Source organism: Oreochromis niloticus, linkage group LG14, assembly GCF_001858045.2.
Source record: "Oreochromis niloticus isolate F11D_XX linkage group LG14, O_niloticus_UMD_NMBU, whole genome shotgun sequence".
NCBI lineage: Eukaryota > Metazoa > Chordata > Actinopteri > Cichliformes > Cichlidae > Oreochromis > Oreochromis niloticus.
The window spans coordinates 928,665-946,278 of record NC_031979.2 but is presented as its reverse complement, the minus strand read 5'-3'; the positions used below and the strand labels follow the sequence as shown (position 1 = coordinate 946,278).

The 17,614-nt window shown below is 44.9% G+C and overlaps 2 protein-coding genes across 16 annotated transcripts in view; one reads left to right on the top strand and one right to left on the bottom strand.

Moving 5' to 3' along the window:
• phldb1b (pleckstrin homology-like domain, family B, member 1b) overlaps positions 1 to 5,337 on the top strand; it is a 129,892-nt gene extending 124,555 nt beyond the window's left edge. For all 15 annotated transcript variants that reach the window (XM_025898329.1, XM_025898325.1, XM_025898332.1 and 12 more), the window contains one exon: positions 1,485 to 5,337. In XM_025898329.1, the coding sequence (XP_025754114.1) occupies positions 1,485 to 1,625 (141 nt within the window). In that variant the 3' untranslated portion in view covers positions 1,626 to 5,337. The remainder of the gene's footprint in view (positions 1 to 1,484) is intronic.
• Positions 5,116 to 17,614, bottom strand: part of LOC100699612 (alpha-2-macroglobulin) — a 58,840-nt gene continuing 46,341 nt past the window's right edge. The window contains exons 26-36 of the mRNA XM_005462436.4: positions 15,051 to 15,207; positions 14,213 to 14,287; positions 13,625 to 13,790; positions 10,974 to 11,170; positions 10,668 to 10,883; positions 9,830 to 9,948; positions 9,630 to 9,720; positions 9,488 to 9,556; positions 8,739 to 8,844; positions 8,615 to 8,656; positions 5,116 to 5,486 (exon numbers count right to left, since the gene is read on the bottom strand). Coding sequence (XP_005462493.1) covers positions 5,464 to 5,486; positions 8,615 to 8,656; positions 8,739 to 8,844; positions 9,488 to 9,556; positions 9,630 to 9,720; positions 9,830 to 9,948; positions 10,668 to 10,883; positions 10,974 to 11,170; positions 13,625 to 13,790; positions 14,213 to 14,287; positions 15,051 to 15,207 — 1,261 coding nt within the window. The 3' untranslated portion in view covers positions 5,116 to 5,463. The remainder of the gene's footprint in view (positions 5,487 to 8,614; positions 8,657 to 8,738; positions 8,845 to 9,487; positions 9,557 to 9,629; positions 9,721 to 9,829; positions 9,949 to 10,667; positions 10,884 to 10,973; positions 11,171 to 13,624; positions 13,791 to 14,212; positions 14,288 to 15,050; positions 15,208 to 17,614) is intronic.

Here is a 17,614-nt window from a genome sequence, read left to right as displayed (position 1 = left end):
AGCACGCTCTGACTGCGGGGCTCTGATCGACTCTGGAACTTTGATTCGACTTGTCACTTCCAATGTTGCGTTACAGAGGGAAACTTTAGAGTCTGCTGCTTTTAGCAGCGGCACAAAGAGCTGATGTTACGATGTCAGAAGGAGAACGTGGGTCTTTTTTAATTAACAGCAATTTATTAGTATTTTAATAGTAAACTAACAGCATACTAAGTACTTCATGCGTTTATCTTACCATGCATTATCTTTTAGTATCAGTGTGGAACCAAAGGTTCCTGAAGCTGCATCTTTGTTTCATGTGTGGAGAGTTTTCGTCTGACATGGATGTGTTAGCTGATCCATTGACCCATCTGTCAGTATCTGCATTTATTTTGGCCCACAGGGGAAAGTAGAGACGGGGAAATGCTCTTTAAGCATGTTATGAGTGTTGGTGTTGCCTACTTTCTCCACCAGAGGGCACACTGTAACTTCCCAGTTGGAACACCAAAATCACCAAATTGGCTAAGCCGGGCAGGAACGAGTGGATTTTAAATAGCTACACGGCTGTTAGCTATTTAAAATCCAGCTGTTAGGAAAACCAAAAAACCAGGACAACCCTGGATTGTTGGTGTGGAGCTGATGTTAGACAGCTCTAATGTTAGCAAACAGGGGTTTTTGCCCGTGTAGCATCACAGCCTCGGCCCGCAGTCCGAGTGCCTCGACATAATGAGTGTTTCATTTAAGCTGTGCAACTGCAAGCTGCTCTGCAACCCACCTCCACCATGTTGCTCCACCTGCTCTGCTCGGTCCTGCAGGTCTTCTTCCCAGCTCCTCGGCGAGATTGGCTGTGCTGTGTTTAGCTTTTTGGCTACGCAGAGCGAGGGATTCAACGGAGAAGCACTTGTGTGGTGTTTAAAAGAAAAATAGAACCTACAGCGTGTAACCCAACAGCTGCTGGTTCTAAAGCTCGTACAAGAAATGAGCTCAGCACCAGAGTGAGACACGTGGGTCGAGCTGCACTTCACAGTAATTGATTGTCAGTGATGGCTCGTGGCAGAGAAACCCCAACAATCAGACGAGCAACAAGCACTCGGTGACAGCGAGAAGGAAGAGCTTCCCTTTAACAGGAAGAAAACTCCAGCAGAACCAGGTTGGGGGTGAGGGGAGTCATGTGGCTTTTTCCATCGTGCTCCTGCCTCCTGTGTCCTGGTCTGCTGTTGTCTGTACCAAATTGATCGTTAATGATCCCTCAGCATCCGTCCACCTGAGGGTCGTGCTGGGTTTAAATAGCTTTGTTCTTTGTTTAGCGTTTTCTTTTCCCTTTTGAGGCAGAAATGAGGTACAAATCCAGTCCAATAAAAACATACAGTGATGTTGCATAAACCTGAATCAGTCGTTGGGCCTTACAGAAGAGAGCAGCGGTGACGCTCGCTGCATGCTGATGGTTAGCTCTGTGTTAACTGGACATTTCCCGTCTCTCTCTTGTTTTTTGTCTCGGTGCCGTCCAGAGCCCCAACCCCTCGCTGACCTTCTGTGTCAAGACCCACGACCGCCTCTATTACGTGGTGGCCCCGTCGGCCGAGGCCATGAGGATGTGGATGGACGTGATCGTCACGGGAGCGGAGGGGTACACGCAGTTCATGAACTAAGAGGAGCGCTGGGACGAGCTGGCGGCTTTGGCGGGGACGCTCCCATCACAGACTAAGACTCTTCCTGTTTCCTGTCCTCCGATGGCTCGCCTTCCTGTGTTACTTTTCATTTTGAATCTAACATCTTTGATTTGACCGTGTACTTGTTTCCACGTCCACTCTATGTGATTCTGTTTGGATTTAAAAAGGGAGGACACACACACACACACACACACACACACACTCGTCTGTATATAAACCAAATGTAAACCTGTCAAAGACTTTATTACAAAGCCTTTCTATATTGCCAAATGGAGATCTTATAGTTAACTGTTTGTTGAACTTTTGTATTTTTTGTTCCTTTATTTCTTTTTTACTTGTAGAGAAAATTGCCAAATCACACGATGCCAATGTTTTTTCCTTTCGTGACTTTGTTAGACAGGAACAGTTTGATTGAATCCTGTAATCATTTTTAGAAATATTTCAAAAAAAAAAAAATCTCATTTCCAATGTATAACCTGAGAAATACTGTAATCCCTGAGTGAGCCGGAGCTGGAGAGGACGTTTGTAACGGCGAAACACAGAGGAGCGTGTTTCAGCTTCACACTGAAGACGAACACTAAGCCAATCAGCATCCACAGCTACACCCACGGCTCCACCCTGTTCCTATCTCCACACACAGGCTTACCAAAGTAACTGGAAGTGACGTTAGACTGTGAGCCGCTACGCTCAGGAGTTCACTCTGCAGTTCTCACAGCAGTTTGCCCTGTGGAGGGTTGGGAAGGTGTCAGTATTGAAGCTGCTCGTTGACCAGGCTTTGTGCAGGATTTGGTGCATTTCAGTTAATGTGGTACAATACACAGTACTGTGTATCAAAGCTAGCAAGAGCTGGTGAGACACTCAAACATGTAGCTAATGCCACAAGAGCGTTAGCTTAGCATGAAGACTGGAAGCCCTGAGAAACGTTAGCCTGGATCTGTGTGAAAAAAACAGTCGTGGTTTTAGTGCATCTCATTGGCTGTCCCACTCAGTCTTTATAGTAAACTGGTCATTTCCTTTGCTTTATCTACTTGGTTCTTGGTGTTTTGTATTTAGCTAAAGCTAGGTAACGTTCTTAGCAAGCTAAAAATGAGACAAGCTGCTAGCTTAAACGTCTCGCTTTCTAGCTAGCTCTGTCCCTTTGCTTCCAGTCTTTTTGCTAGTCTGAGCTAATGCTATATAACTCTTAAAGAGGACCTGGCCTTCTGTATTTTCATGTAGGTACAGTATACAGGTTGTATACATTCAGTCATTATTTCAATCATTTTTGCGGCGTCACAACAAACTGATCAGCTTGTCAATCAGTCATCTGCTGTAGGCACAAGAAGCCTGAGCAGTACAGGCGTAACATAAACACTGCACGCTGCCCCATGGTAGGCTTCCTGACGTTCTGCAATCAGTGATAGTGGGCTTTCAGGGAGGGGAGGGAGTCTTGAGAGACGGATGCTGAAATGGCCCAGACAGGATGAACCGAGGGGCTCTAAAGTTGCCCAACTAAAGATGAACTGAAAGCAGAGAGCGAGATGGGTCCTCTTTAAGAAAGCGTTCATAATCCAGACGCTCATCGGTTCTTTCACAGCTTTGAAACTGGACTTGCCCCAAAAGTTTTTCATGTGCTGTTTTTAAACCAGGGGCGACAAGCTCGCCTCATCATCAGCTAGCCACAATCTCTACTTTCCTAAATTATTAATTACGTAATGCAGAAGCGGTCGGTCTATCACATTCACTGGGGGACCTTGAGTCTCAGAGACTGACCGCTACACTGGTCTCACCAAAGCTGCCACGTTCTCAGTGCACTTGTGAATATGTTGAACAGGAATCTCTCACTGTGTCTGTATCAAGCTGTCATTTTGCCAACTCTAGGTGCAAACTGCATCTCTTCGTGTGCACAAAGTGGTAAATCTTCTGTTTGCCAAGTAGCCTTTAGCTAACCTGATATGACTGCTGGGAAGCAGCCATCACCACTGCCAGCCTAAGCAACGGCTACCAGAAGGCACCAATACAGGACCACACAACACTACGGACTGATGCAATTCAGAACTGTGCCTTGACTATGTTGTTATTGTTGTCGATGCCGTGTCTGTGAGTACAGCACAGCCTCTCTTGGAGGTCCCAGTTATATGAATGCATTGACTTTGTTTCTGAGCTTTGCCACTGGGATGTGGCACCAGAGGCCCTGAGTGGTGGGGATCAGCTACGACACTATTGGACAAATGTAATTTTATGTTTTATTTTTCTTTCGACCAGTTTAATTCAATATTTATTTCGTCGTAGCATCAATTAAGTCGTCTGTTACAAAAGTGGAGCGAGAATCCCAGCGTTTGGTGACTGTAGGGAGGAAGAACTTCAGTAGATCCAGGATCAGGGAGGGGCACAGAAAGACCTGATAACAATAAAAAGAATGAAATGCTTAGTATGAAAGCAGCTGTATGCAGATTTAAGGTGGAATTCACCAGTTTAACTAAAAAAAACAAGCGAGTTGCAGTACTGACGATATATGCTGTACTGAAGTAAAGGTAGAAGTATTTATACTCCACTGCATTCTCTCATTTTACACTCTAAAAGCTGAACGTCGTGGCCGTCAGCTCATTTATGTAGCTCGTTTGTTTTCAGTTGAAATCGGCACAGTTCCATTTTTATGGAATGATTCTTCTACACAACCCTACAAAGGGTCATACTGCATAACGAGTACAGCTTTTTACACTGCAGTATTGCTGCTTTCAATATTTAGTTGTCCATGCTGACAGGTGGCTCTTTCATTAAGTACCCAAACATTTCCCCTGCAATGGAGCGATGGGCTGATTCCTTGGTTCCATTATGAACATTTGTCTTAAAACTAAAACCTGCTCAGTCTCTTTCTGTGGCCCGCTGCCTGCACCAGGATGGATAAATCGATCTTGCACCTCGGCTTTAATGGAGCACCTCATCTCACCGTGGTTGGTTTGGGATCAGCAGGTTTCCAGTGCTACTCTGATTTGTAGGAGCATTCGGAGCTGGTTTCATGTGTCGGTACAGTGATGATCACTTATGGTTGTGGTGCCTGAGACAGTGATATGTTTACTTGTTATAAGACTAGTGAAAAGACCTTAATATACTCTGTCCCTACCACCCACTTGCCTTTTATTTCCCTGCACAGCGAGGACGTGCAAACCAAACTATTCAACACTGGCGAGGCTGTTAAATCTCGTCTGTGGAGAGCAGGTGGTGTACGCATCACTGTCATCTATTCTGTAAAGACGATGCCTGAATGAAAACATGGAAATCAAACAGTATTGTATGGAAAGAAGTACAATTTTTACTTGTATCATTTTAGAAGTTTTATTGTCAGTTACATTTCAGATGGTATGGTAGTGCTGTATCAGCGAATAATCCACCTCACACTCACCAGACTCTAGTTTTCTTCATAAAGTGGTTCCTGTCTCGCACACACACACACACACACACACACACACTCTTAGTACTCGGACCATGCTGTTATTGGTACCCTGTATGCCTCGTGTCATTTTCATGTATGGATTGTGTCAGCTCTATTAAACGACTATCACAGATCGGCTGCTTCCTCCACTTCAGCAGGTTCCAGTGTTGAGAGAGACAGACCGCTAACGCTGACTGATTATGGGCTCGTTACACAGCCATCATAATGACAGCTCTAACACTGAGAAAACAAAACTTCAATCTAAAAATATGTGAAATAGAGTCACTCTTAATACACAGCTAAAAAGTTGCTTTTTGTTTATTTTAATGGAAGCAATGGGGAAAAAAAAAAAAGTTTGACAGTGAACCTTCCAACTGTCCCAGCACAGGTTTGCAGGAAACACTTCTACAGCTCATTGATGGCGTCACCTGCAGAGAGAAAACAGTTGTTTACATGGAAACCAGCCACAAACGTTTCCACTCACTTTGTATTCAAATGAAGTGTGTGGATCATTTCTTCATGGCCACGTGTGAGTTTGTCAGGAAAGCAAACAGACGCTGAACACTGATCCACCTTTAAAGAACTAAGTGTTGGCTTTTATAGATTCATATTTGTAATACAGCCCTCAGATTTACAGACTGTACACGGAAGATGGAAGACAGCCTATGATATCCATGGTTTACAGATAGAGCTGCAAACGCATTCTTATCTGCCAGTACCTGTTAAGTAACTAAGTAATAATAAAATACAGCAGGACCTATTTGTCAGTTAATCTTATTAAACATACTTGATGGTGCTGATGTAGTTGAGTGAATTTAATGAGTCATGGTCCAGCAAACAGTACTGTATTTTTAGATTGAAGTTTTGTGTAGCAGAGCAGGTCAGCCACTAACCAGAAGGTCGGTGGTTCGATCGCAGGCTGCTCCAGTCTGCATGCCAAATATCCTTGGGAAGATACTAACCCCATGTTGCTCTCCGCTGCATCCATCGGAGTGTGAATGTGTATGAATGTTAGATACTTAGCACTTAAGCTTAGAAGTGCTTGTGTGCTTGAGTGGTCAGACAGAGTAGAAAAGCGCTATATAAGAACCAGTCCATTTACCACTTACTGGGCTAACATCACACACCTGTCAATCTATGCAGCCACACCCCTAACTGTTAAACCTCAGTGAAAGTTCAGCCCCCATACAGTTGACATGAACCAGCCACTGTTCTTGTAGCGGCTCATGTCATCTGACGCTGTGTAAATAAACTGAGCTCACTCTTGTACACAGACATGCAGTTTTTGGCACACTGTTCATATTTCTCTGGCTGTGAGCATAAAAGCCCCACTTACCTGGCATTAAACCTATTTACATGAGGCAGCCAATCACAAGAAAGCTGGGAGAAAACCTGACGGGGAGAACCGGGAGCTGAACTAGGCCCAGTGTAAGATAAATAAGGATTACTTTGAACTGAAAATTATGCAAAGCTACTCTAATAGGGCCAACAAATAAAACTATTAAACTGAAAATGAGCCAAATAGGTCGATCGAAAATGGAAAAGAGCAAGAAAAAATCTGTGTGTACAAAAGTGACGGATCAATCAGTGTAATACAGTGGCTGCAAAAGTATTCGGCCCCCTTGAACTTTCCCACATTTTGTCACATTACAGCCACAAACATGAATCAGTTTTATTCCAGGTGAAAGACCAATACAAAGTGGTGTACATGTGAGAAGTGGAACGAAAATCATACATGATTCCAAACATTTGTTACAAATAAATAACTGCAAAGTGGGGTGTGCGTAATTATTCAGCCCCCTGAGTCAATACTTTGTAGAACCACCTTTTGCTGCAGTTACAGCTGCCAGTCTTTTAGGGTATGTCTCTACCAGCTTTGCACATCTACAGACTGAAATCCTTGCCCATTCTTCTTTGCAAAACAGCTCCAGCTCAGTCAGATTAGATGGACAGCGTTTCTGAACAGCAGTTTTCAGATCTTGCCACAGATTCTGGATTGGATTTAGATCTGGACTTTGACTGGGCCATTCTAACACATGGATATGTTTTGTTTTAAACCATTCCATTGTTGCCCTGGCTTTATGTTTAGGGTCGTTGTCCTGCTGGAAGGTGAACCTCCGCCCCAGTCTCAAGTCTTTTGCAGACTCCAAGAGGTTTTCTTCCAAGATTGCCCTGTATTTGGCTCCATCCATCTTCCCATCAACTCTGACCAGCTTCCCTGTCCCTGCTGAAGAGAAGCACCCCCAGAGCATGATGCTGCCACCACCATATTTGACAGTGGGGATGGTGTGTTCAGAGTGATGTGCAGTGTTAGTTTTGCGCCACACATAGCGTTTTGCATTTTGGTCTCATCTGACCAGAGCACCTTCTTCCACATGTCTGCTGTGTCCCCCACATGGCTTGTGGCAAACTGCAAACGGGACTTCTTATGGTTTTCTGTTAACAATGGCTTTCTTCTTGCCACTCTTCCATAAAGGCCAACTTTGTGCAGTGCACGACTAATAGTTGTCCTATGGACAGATTCCCCCACCTGAGCTGTAGATCTCTGCAGCTCGTCCAGAGTCACCATGGGCCTCTTGGCTGCATTTCTGATCAGCGCTCTCCTTGTTCGGCCTGTGAGTTTAGGTGGACGGCCTTGTCTTGGTAGGTTTACAGTTGTGCCATACTCCTTCCATTTCTGAATGATGGCTTGAACAGTGCTCCGTGGGATGTTCAAGGCTTGGGAAATCTTTTTGGAGCCTAAGCCTGCTTTAAATTTCTATATTACTTTATCCCTGACCTGTCTGGTGTGTTCTTTGGACTTCATGGTGTTGTTGCTCCCAATATTCTCTTAGACAACCTCTGAGGCCGTCACAGAGCAGCTGTGGAGCTGTTTTGCAAAGAAGAATGGGCAAAGATTTCAGTCTGTAGATGTGCAAAGCTGGTAGAGACATACCCTAAAAGACTGGCAGCTGTAACTGCAGCAAAAGGTGGTTCTACAAAGTATTGACTCAGGGGGCTGAATAATTACGCACACCCCACTTTGCAGTTATTTATTTGTAAAAAATGTTTGGAATCATGTCTGATTTTTGTTCCACTTCTCACGTGTACACCACTTTGTATTGGTCTTTCACCTGGAATTCCAATAACATTGATTCATGTTTGTGGCTGTAATGTGACGAAATGTGGGAAAGTTCAAGGGGGCCGAATACTTTTGCAGCCACTGTATCTGACTGAGCTCCATCAGCAGCTTCAGTTCTGCTGAAGTTGAATGTGATGTCATTAATCTACTCGTGATCAACCCCCCATCCGATTGGTGCCCCTCCCTGAGCCTGTTAAAAGGGAGTTTTTCCTTCCCACTGTTGCCAAGTGTTTGCTCAGAGGGCTGTAACATGATTGTTGGCATTTGTTTCTGTGTATTATTGCACTGCTACTGTAGTCCCCTGAGGCAACAGTCGGAGCCCCTCAGCTGCTGTGATTTGGCGCTTTGTAAATAAAACTGAACTGAATCTGTGCATCAGTCCTGCACGAAACACTGTGAAACATAAAAAGACGCAGTGAATGAAGTGTTACATACTCTCTGCACAGGAGGACGTGTAGTCAGTGACCGCCTCATCACCTGAAATGTAAGCAAAACATTTCAGCACTGAACAGAACGACGGCAACACCAAAGAAACATCTGCACGAGCCTCAGTTCTTACTCGTCTGGTAGTAATCGTAGACTTTAACCACAGCTGGTTTCAGGTTCCTGACGGGCTGATCCTCTTCGAGTGTCACACTGTAGATCTGCATGTCATCCTTCCTCAGCTGCAGACAACATGCACAGCCGCTGTCATGTCTCATGTTCCTTACAGCAAATCAAAGACTTTCCACAAATTTAAAACTGAAACCCTTAAAGTAATCATGATAATTAAGACTCAGAGGCTAAAATGATTTTGGTAATAATGATGTTAGAAATTTAGAGATGGCTGAAAGACCTGCGTAGGTTTAGTTTATCTCTACCTACTGATGACATCAGCTGACTGCGTCCTGAACTCAAAGGTCACAGTACGGCGTGCTGGGCATCACGTCAAAAACAACCAGCTCCTGCTTATGAGCACCATTTCACCAGCGTGTCACACACACTGTTACGCAGCACTTTGTCTTTGCGATTGCTTTTCTTGTGCTTTGATTTGGCACATGATGAGCGAGACATGCCAATTAAAAGGTGGGCGGGCCCTAAAACTGTGACGTGAGTATAAATGACACAAATGAACATCGTGTTGTATCAATAAGATCCAAACCAAGTGCAGGAAGCCATGAACCAGCAAAGTGTTAAAGAAGCAGCACAGCCATGTTTTTTTATACAAACAGACTTCTTTACGCAACCGGGGGAGTCGCCCCCTGCTGGTCAGAGAGAATGACGCTTTGAGATCATCCAGCTTTTATACAGAGCGGCTGTGCTTCCTACCCCGTCTAAGTAGATGTTGATGAATCCTTCTTCCACGTCCACGCGCTTCACTGAGCGGTCCTTCTGCAGCTAACACAGCACATCACAACAGTTAGTCTGTAGGACAAACACCATGTGGCAGGACTGCAGCGCGCCAACTGACCAGTGTGAGGGAGCTCTTATCCAGGACGTATCCAGACAGGAGCTTGATGTTGACGATGACCATGTTGGTCTCCTCTCTCCTCCCCTGGTACCTGCAACAGTCACACAGCGCTGTGATCCTCATGTGCTCTCAGGGTGTCTCGGGGTTTAGGTAATTATACCCAAGACATGTTGGCAAATGCAAACACACATGCAGAGTACCTGACGTGCACAAAAAGGATGAGCTGCGGCCTGCTGATGTTACACTTAGCCATGGTGTTAGCAGAGATGTTGAAGGCAGAGAAGTCTGCAGGAGGGGGGATGTTGTAAAACATGGAGATCTGCAGAGACACAGCAAAGGCAGACTGTGGTCAGCGGCACGGCAGCACTAGCAGGTCAGACGCTTCACATCACTCATTAATATACTGCACTGCAAAGAAGCTTTTACCAATCAGACGTCTTTAAATCTCACTGAGGGCGGCCCTCCTCCACCTAAGCCTGGATGTTTACCTTCATCCCAGTCTCCATCTGCTGCACCAACCGCAGGTGGAGGCTTCAGTGGCGTTTCTGTCCTTTGCTAAGGATCGTGGCTGTTGCGGCATCAACAACTAGTCGCTAAAATACTTTTAGAACAATAAATATTGTTCTTCTCATCTACAGATCACCTCAGTGTTTTCTCCAATTTGAGCTCAGTGGACATGTACCAGTTCATACTGGGCTCCTCCTGTTTTACGGAACACTGAACACGTACGAGTGCATTGTTCAGGTGTAACACACACTAACAAAGGCCTGCTGTGCTGAACTTTTACATATACTCCAGAGCTGTAGGTTATCTTATGTACTGTTGTAACCAGGAACGTTTCAGAAACTTTGTCCACCCTCCAAGAGAATCCTCAGAAGGAATCCTTGGAGTCAGTTTGCTGTTAGGTAAGAAGACTGTGCCAGCACCATGAACAGTGTGTTTAGCTGTAAGCTGTCACAATGGTTCCAGCTACTTGTCTCTGTTTAAAAAACTAAATACTTCTGTACTTGGTGTACTGCATACGTATCTGTGTGGTACCTGTGTCAGTACGCAGTTCTGTCCCTCGGCTCTGATCGTGTACTCTCCTGGGACCTCGCTCAGCTTCTCCTCCTGGTACAGCAGCCTGTTGTCCTGATTCACGGTGAACTCTTTGTTCAAGCCCCCTAAAGAGGTCAGTGTCACTGTAGTGCCCACCTCTGAACTGTAGGTGGCAGCACCATACTTAGCCAGCGCTTGAAGGGCCACTACTGTGTCCTGGGGGGCACAGACGGGTTAGAAATGTTGTTAGCACAGGCTCAGAGTTCACCTTCCTTTAAGGTTAAACGTGTAAGCGGTCTAACTGACCTGTGTGGAAGAGAAGCCGCCAAAGGGGTTCTGCTGCTGAGTGAGCCAGCGCACAATGCCAGAAGAGTACTCCAAATCAAAGCCTGGCATGGACGGACCGGACAGCAGAGCCAGCAGCACGTAGGAGGTCATCTCCACCTCCAGAGAGTCCAGGCCTTTCCCAGAAGCCCCTGCTCTCTTCCAGTGACGGGTGCCTCCTGCCAGCCAGGACAAATAAAGGACCAACTAAAGGATACGTCTGCAGATATCCCAGCGTACGCACGCCATCTGTCACACGGCTAACACACAAACAGACGACCACATTCGCACTCCTCACCAATGAACCTAACCCCACTGTGCAATAGTTTTGGATCGGACATTTGTAAAGTCTGATTAGATGTGACAATGAACCAAAGAGGAACCTGTTAAGGTGCCTCATGTGTCCCAGAAGCTCCTCCTATTTAAGACTTTCATGATTATGCAGATGACACCTAAATGTATCTACCACACAACACTTCATACAATCAGGCAAACAATTATACGATGCCCTGCTCAATTTGTAAGCTTTCTCACTTACAAAGAAATAACAACATAAAAAATGGAGATAGTTCGTTTTAATGCAGAGTCAGAATATCAACCAAAAATCCAGAAAAAGACCAAAAAGCTGTTAAAGTCCTTCAAGGACAGACTGTAGACCTGCACAAAGTGTATGAGCTACCAGACCATCAGCCACGGTCAACTGGTGCGATTATTCAGAAATATACAGAATTTAAAACGACCATCAATCACCCTCAGTCTGGAGCTCCATCTGGCCTCATGGGGCGAGGATGAGGATGAGAAAGGAGGGTTTTCAATGATCTGAAGGCAATTAGGACCACAGGTCAGCACTGGTAACACTATGTCATGGTGACATGAAATCTTGCAGAGCCTGACTTAAGTTTGCCAACGAACATCTAAATAATTCAGAGAAGGCCTTGGAGAAGATGCTATAAGTTTGCTGTTTTTCTGCTAAGGCCACAGCATGGCTTCATCACACTGAGGGACCGACTCCTTCCTTTAGCCAGAACACTGAAGATGGGTTGTGGACGAGTCTTGCAGCACGTCGTTGAGCCAAAACATGTCACCAAGGTAACAAAGGAGTGGCTAAAGATGGAGCCAGTGTCCAGATCTCAGTCGTGTAAAAAAATCTGTGGAGGCAGATGAAGCCGAGCAAACAGCAGCCGAGACACATTCAGAGTTCCTGTAAAGAGGAGTGGACCACGATCCAGAGATGTGTGCAAACCCGATGACGTCTTACCACCGTGCTCGCCAACAAGGCTTTCTCCACCAAGCACTAAGTCATGTTTTGTGGATCAAATACTTATTTCACTCCATAACAGCAATTCAATTTATAAATTGTAAGTAATGCGTTTTTCTGGATATTTGGTTGACGTTCTGGTTAATTAACGTTTAATAAAAATTAAACCATCAGACAGACATTTAAAAATGAAAGACTTCTTTGTAAGCAAGGAAACTCACAAATTCAGCAGAGGATCAAATAATGATGTTAATAGAGCAGGGCGATATGACCAAAAATATTTATCACGATATACATTTGAAAATTTGCGATAACGATATAACTGATGATATAATTGACACTAGACAAAATACTTTACAACTCCACAACTTTATTAGTGCAAAAAAAAATCAATGTATTTTCACTTAAACAAGCAGCTGTTTTTTATGTGCATTAAAGTTATATAAAAATGTAACAGTGCAAATTCCTCACTGACAGTTTAACCAAAAGGCATTTCCAGTGGAAACTGGCCGACATATCCTCAGCATAACCATGTATAATATCCACAAAACTTAAAAAGAGGTTATACACACACAACACGGTAATATTATGTTGAAGCACAGTACGTATCACTCCGCCAGGCTCCTGACTACGGTAGCCGTAATGCTCCGACAATCCATCAAGCGGTGCGGCTTCGTAGCTTAGCAAAGTCGTTTGACAGATTTTCGAGCGCCGTGTACATAAAATCGTTTTGAGGTCAGTAAACACAACCAGAGTTCATACATAAGGCACACGGGATTATAAGGGACACTGTCGATTTTCAGAAAAATCAAAGGATTGATTTTAAGTGCGCCGTATTTTCCAAACAACACGGTAATAACGACGCCCGCTAGCATGCGCTACCAAAAATGTGCTTTGTTGTGTATCTGACGGACGAAAGCTAAACCAGTTCCACACCACTGAAGTTGCAGCATTTTTACAAACCAGTTCTGGTTCATCTGTTTCATTCAACGATCCACTTTCGCCCTTCTCATTCTGCGTCGCCGCCATGCTTTTTCCGCCATGTGCGTATGAAAACAAAGGCACTGCACATGCACGTTTTACCCATATTCTATCGCCATATTTCATTTTCTTATCATTGCCCAACATTATACCGGTATTACCGTGAACGGTATGATATGGCCCAGATCTAGATGTTATTGCAGTTTTAGACTTAACTGAGGTCGAGTGAGATGACGATGATGCTGCTTTCTCTCTTTGTTTCAGCCAAAAAGGTCCATTTACTGAGTTAAGGAAGCACTGCTTACATCAGGACGTTACACACAAAGACTCGTTCTTCCTCAGAGGGAGGAACACAGTTTCTTGTATCATAGAGTTGGATCAGTGTCAGCCTCACCGTGTGTGTTCGATTTCTCATGAAGAAGGGTGATGAGTTTGCTCCTCATCTCCTCGTCTCCAGCCAGAGTGAAGGTGTAGGACAGCAGGGCAGTGGTGTACAGGTTATCGAGCTGGCCAGCCACTGCAGCCTTCAGACAGCTCAGGCTGTTGTGGACCACGGGGTTCTGTCACACGGCAGACACGAGCACAAGTATGGGACAGAGTACAGGAAGTGTCACTGCTCATAGAGTAAAATCACGCGTGTTATTCAGGAAGGCTGTCGTGTAGCTTTCATTCATTCATTCATTTGCTAGCTCTGCTCTTCCACACAGCGTGCGGCACAGAGAGCGCAGACGTGACAGAACCAGGATGAAGAGGAGGCGGAGCTGTAAAATTGGGCTGCAAAGCAGCTTGCAGACAATCAGGAACTGTAGGGCAGATAAAGCAGCTTAAAAAGTGTAATTTGAGATTTAGTCTGTATATAAGACTAACCAGTTATCTCATGATGTAGAATGGTATCAGCCACAGTGGCTAGCATCTACACCTAAAGCTACGATGGTCGATGAGTTCCTGATTTTCACAATGAGGAGAGTGAAGTGAGACTTACTGTAACATTGGCGTCAAGCTCCAGCATGGCAGCAGTGATGTAGGCAGTCAGGGACACGTCGTCACTCACTCCTCCCTGGTGGAAACATGACAACACTGTATCCTCACAAAACAACCACAGAGCATTCTTTTGAAATGTGTCTCTATCACCTCACTCTTTAATGTGATCATCCACAGAAATGTGACCGAACAAAACAAAAATGAGGCTCCTTTAAACGGTGTGATGTTCCATGAGGCAGCGCATCCATGTACAGTGACACTGAGAGAAAGTCCGAACACTGAGCAGGGTCTGTGTAACCTGCTGTTAGAGTCACAGGATTCAACTTTTGGATCCAGTGACTGTGTCAAACGCCCAGGCTGGAACTGGGTTTTTTTAACCTTCCTACTGTGAGCTGTGCAGAAGACACTGAAATGTGTCTGCTGTGCACCAGTGCCACAGCCTCTGATGGTGTCAAGTTAAACTACAATAATAAATCAGAGGCAGACCAAAGCTAGGCTCCCGAAACATGCAGCTGATGAGGCTTGTGGTGCTTTAGAAGCTGGAAAGTCATTGGATAGTTTAGGATATTTCCTTTGCTTTGAGTGTGTGTGTGTGTGTGTGTGTGTGTGTGTGTGTGTGTGTGTGTGTGTGTGTGTGTGTGTGAGTGTGTGTGTGTGTGTGTGTGTGTGTGTGGCCTGCAGGCTATAGGCCATCTCCTCTGAAACTTCTATGTAAATCACTTCTTATACAGAGTTCATTTTGTGCTTTTATCTTGCAGGAGAGATTTATCTAAAGCTGAACACTTAAAACACCAAAAGCTGATGATAAGAAAGCTCCATTTAAAAAGAGCGATTGTTACCTTCATGCCATTGTGAAAGAGCTTTCCAACTGATCTGATGCAGCCATCAGGCCGCTGGTGTTTAGACAGCCACCTCCAGGCTTCTGTAATGTGCTCAGGCTGCACGTAGATGTACGGCTGTGCACCACCAAAGGACTTCATCACGAAGGAGGTCAGCCTAGAAAGACACGCGCGCGCACACACACACACACACACACACACACACACACTTTAGAAAACCAATCTAATCGTGGATTCGTATTAGTAACCCCAACATGACCCCAGTTTCAGGACAATTACATAACAGCTTCACAGGACTCACAGCCCCGTCTGCAGCAGTCATCCCTCTGAGCCCATTGGCGATACAGCACAATTCATCTTGTATACGAGTGTTGTAATTTCAGGAGCCCAAAAGTGTAAAGGCTAATTGCTTAATTACTCTGACCATTAGACAACGATGAAAGTACATCAAGCTGAAAACCCTGAGATATACATTTCTGACTTTCAGTGTCAAACAGTTACCAACACCACAGGAGCTGTGTTGGTGTCAGATTAACACTCACTCTCCTTTTACTCCTTTAGCTGCTACAGATCCTCAGAAACATACCCGGCTCTTTAACCATTTCATGCTCTAGCTGCCAACACAGACTGCATATAAAGATGTTTGGAGCTCCCTGGTCCTAAAGACAGTCCCTTAAAACCTACATCTGTTGTTAAAGTACACAATGCATCCAGAAAACATCCACAGACCTTCATTTGTTCCACATTCTGTCAGGTTACAGTCTTTATTTATTTAAAGATGTACGGAGACATCCTCGACGATAACCTGCTCCAGAGCGCTCTGGACCTCAGACTCAGATGAAGTTTCATCTTCCAACAGAACAGTGACCCTGAGCACACAGTGCAGATAACAAAGGGACCACACTGAATGTTCTGGCCCAGCCAGAGTTGAACCCGAGTCAACATCTCTGTGGAGATCTCACAATGACTGTGCACCGACACTCCCCATCTAGCCTGGTGGTCCTGGCTCTGCAAAGCTGAATGGGAGAAACTGCCATTCAGCGGTGCTGCTGGGGGTCATGGTGTAGGATGGGTAAACTAGCAGGAGATGCAAAAAGGAAGTCTCACTGTGTCAAATTCCATGAGAGAAGGATCTGTGAGCTCAGGGAAACCTTCCTGATATCTTTATGGTTAAATAAACTGTAAACAGTATGATGTTTGTTTTTTTAAGTAATGGTCTCCATTGGTCACCAGATAGACAATTAAAGAACGGCATGCTTTATAGTGCACACCTTGTGCAGTCCAGTCAGAACCTGTGTGCACGTATGACAGAAATACTGGTGGCCCCCAGTGCTACCTGTCAGCCTCCCAGTTTGATACAGCCATGGTATGAATTGCTGCATTCCCAAGAATTTCAGGAAACTTTACCTCCAACCTTGATGTCGAGGTCACAGGAATTCACTTGTCTAAGATTGGTAGTACATCTGTAGTAGGGGTGACAACAATACCCCATCAGTGTTTTATGGCTGACGTGTGAAAATAAAATTGTAGGATCGGCCACAGAGACAACGCACAGGTCGAGACTTTGCCAACTGTGGTGGCTACGTCCATTTCACAGCAGGACACATCCTACAGATGTAAGACAGAATCATTTGGTCATGTTCCTGTATACAGATGTGCCGGTCTCAACATCACACATTACAGTGCACTGTGTCTGCAGGTGGCCCACAGCAGGTTTATCAGAGCGTTTATGGTGAAGCTTTCTACTGTGTGTGACAGTAGAGCTGATGAGAGAAGAGTCTGAAAGCCACAGAACCAAAAACAAAGAAACCAGGAGGTAAGAGGCTTAAAAGCTCTGTCACAGTGAGGGAGGTGCAGGATCCGGTGATAATTCTGTGTGACTTTGTCTCCATAGGAAACTCCTTCACATGGTGCTCTTTGTTCATATAAACATGTGGAGGACTGCAGCTGCGACACTTGGGTGAAGGTTTGACATCAACGCATTCACAAAAACTGTTATTATTTTAAGTGATTTGGACAATTTTCATCCAGTCTTCTTCTGAAATTCTAATGTAACTGAACACTTGAGAGGCCTAGTTTCTCCAAAACGCAAACACACACACCCACACACACACACATCCACCAAATGCCAAACTGCCCAGCACCCTTTCAAAACAGCAGTAGGTTTGTTAAATCCCCCGAGGCACTGTGCTTTAAGCCCATTAAATGAAAATATTAATATTTTCTGGCAGGTTCCTCATAAAGTAAATTATTAGGACGCTTGCTGGTGCCAAACACCAGAGAGGACATGCAGCGCGTGTGCGTGCGTGCGTGTGTGTGTGTGTGTGTGTGCGTGCGTGTGCATGCATGTCTACCTCCCACTGTGTGTGTCCTTTGTGTTCTCGTCACATCAAGTGTTCGATTGGAGCTGAAAATATTCAGTTCAACAGCAAAGCTCTGGATAAATGTTTGAATGCTTCTATAAGTGCTGATGCAACCGCAGCACCAATGTCTTCTTTGTTATGTCAGTATTTATAGGTCATCACAATGTTGTTGCCGCGTGGATGCAAAGTAAACACAGTTGA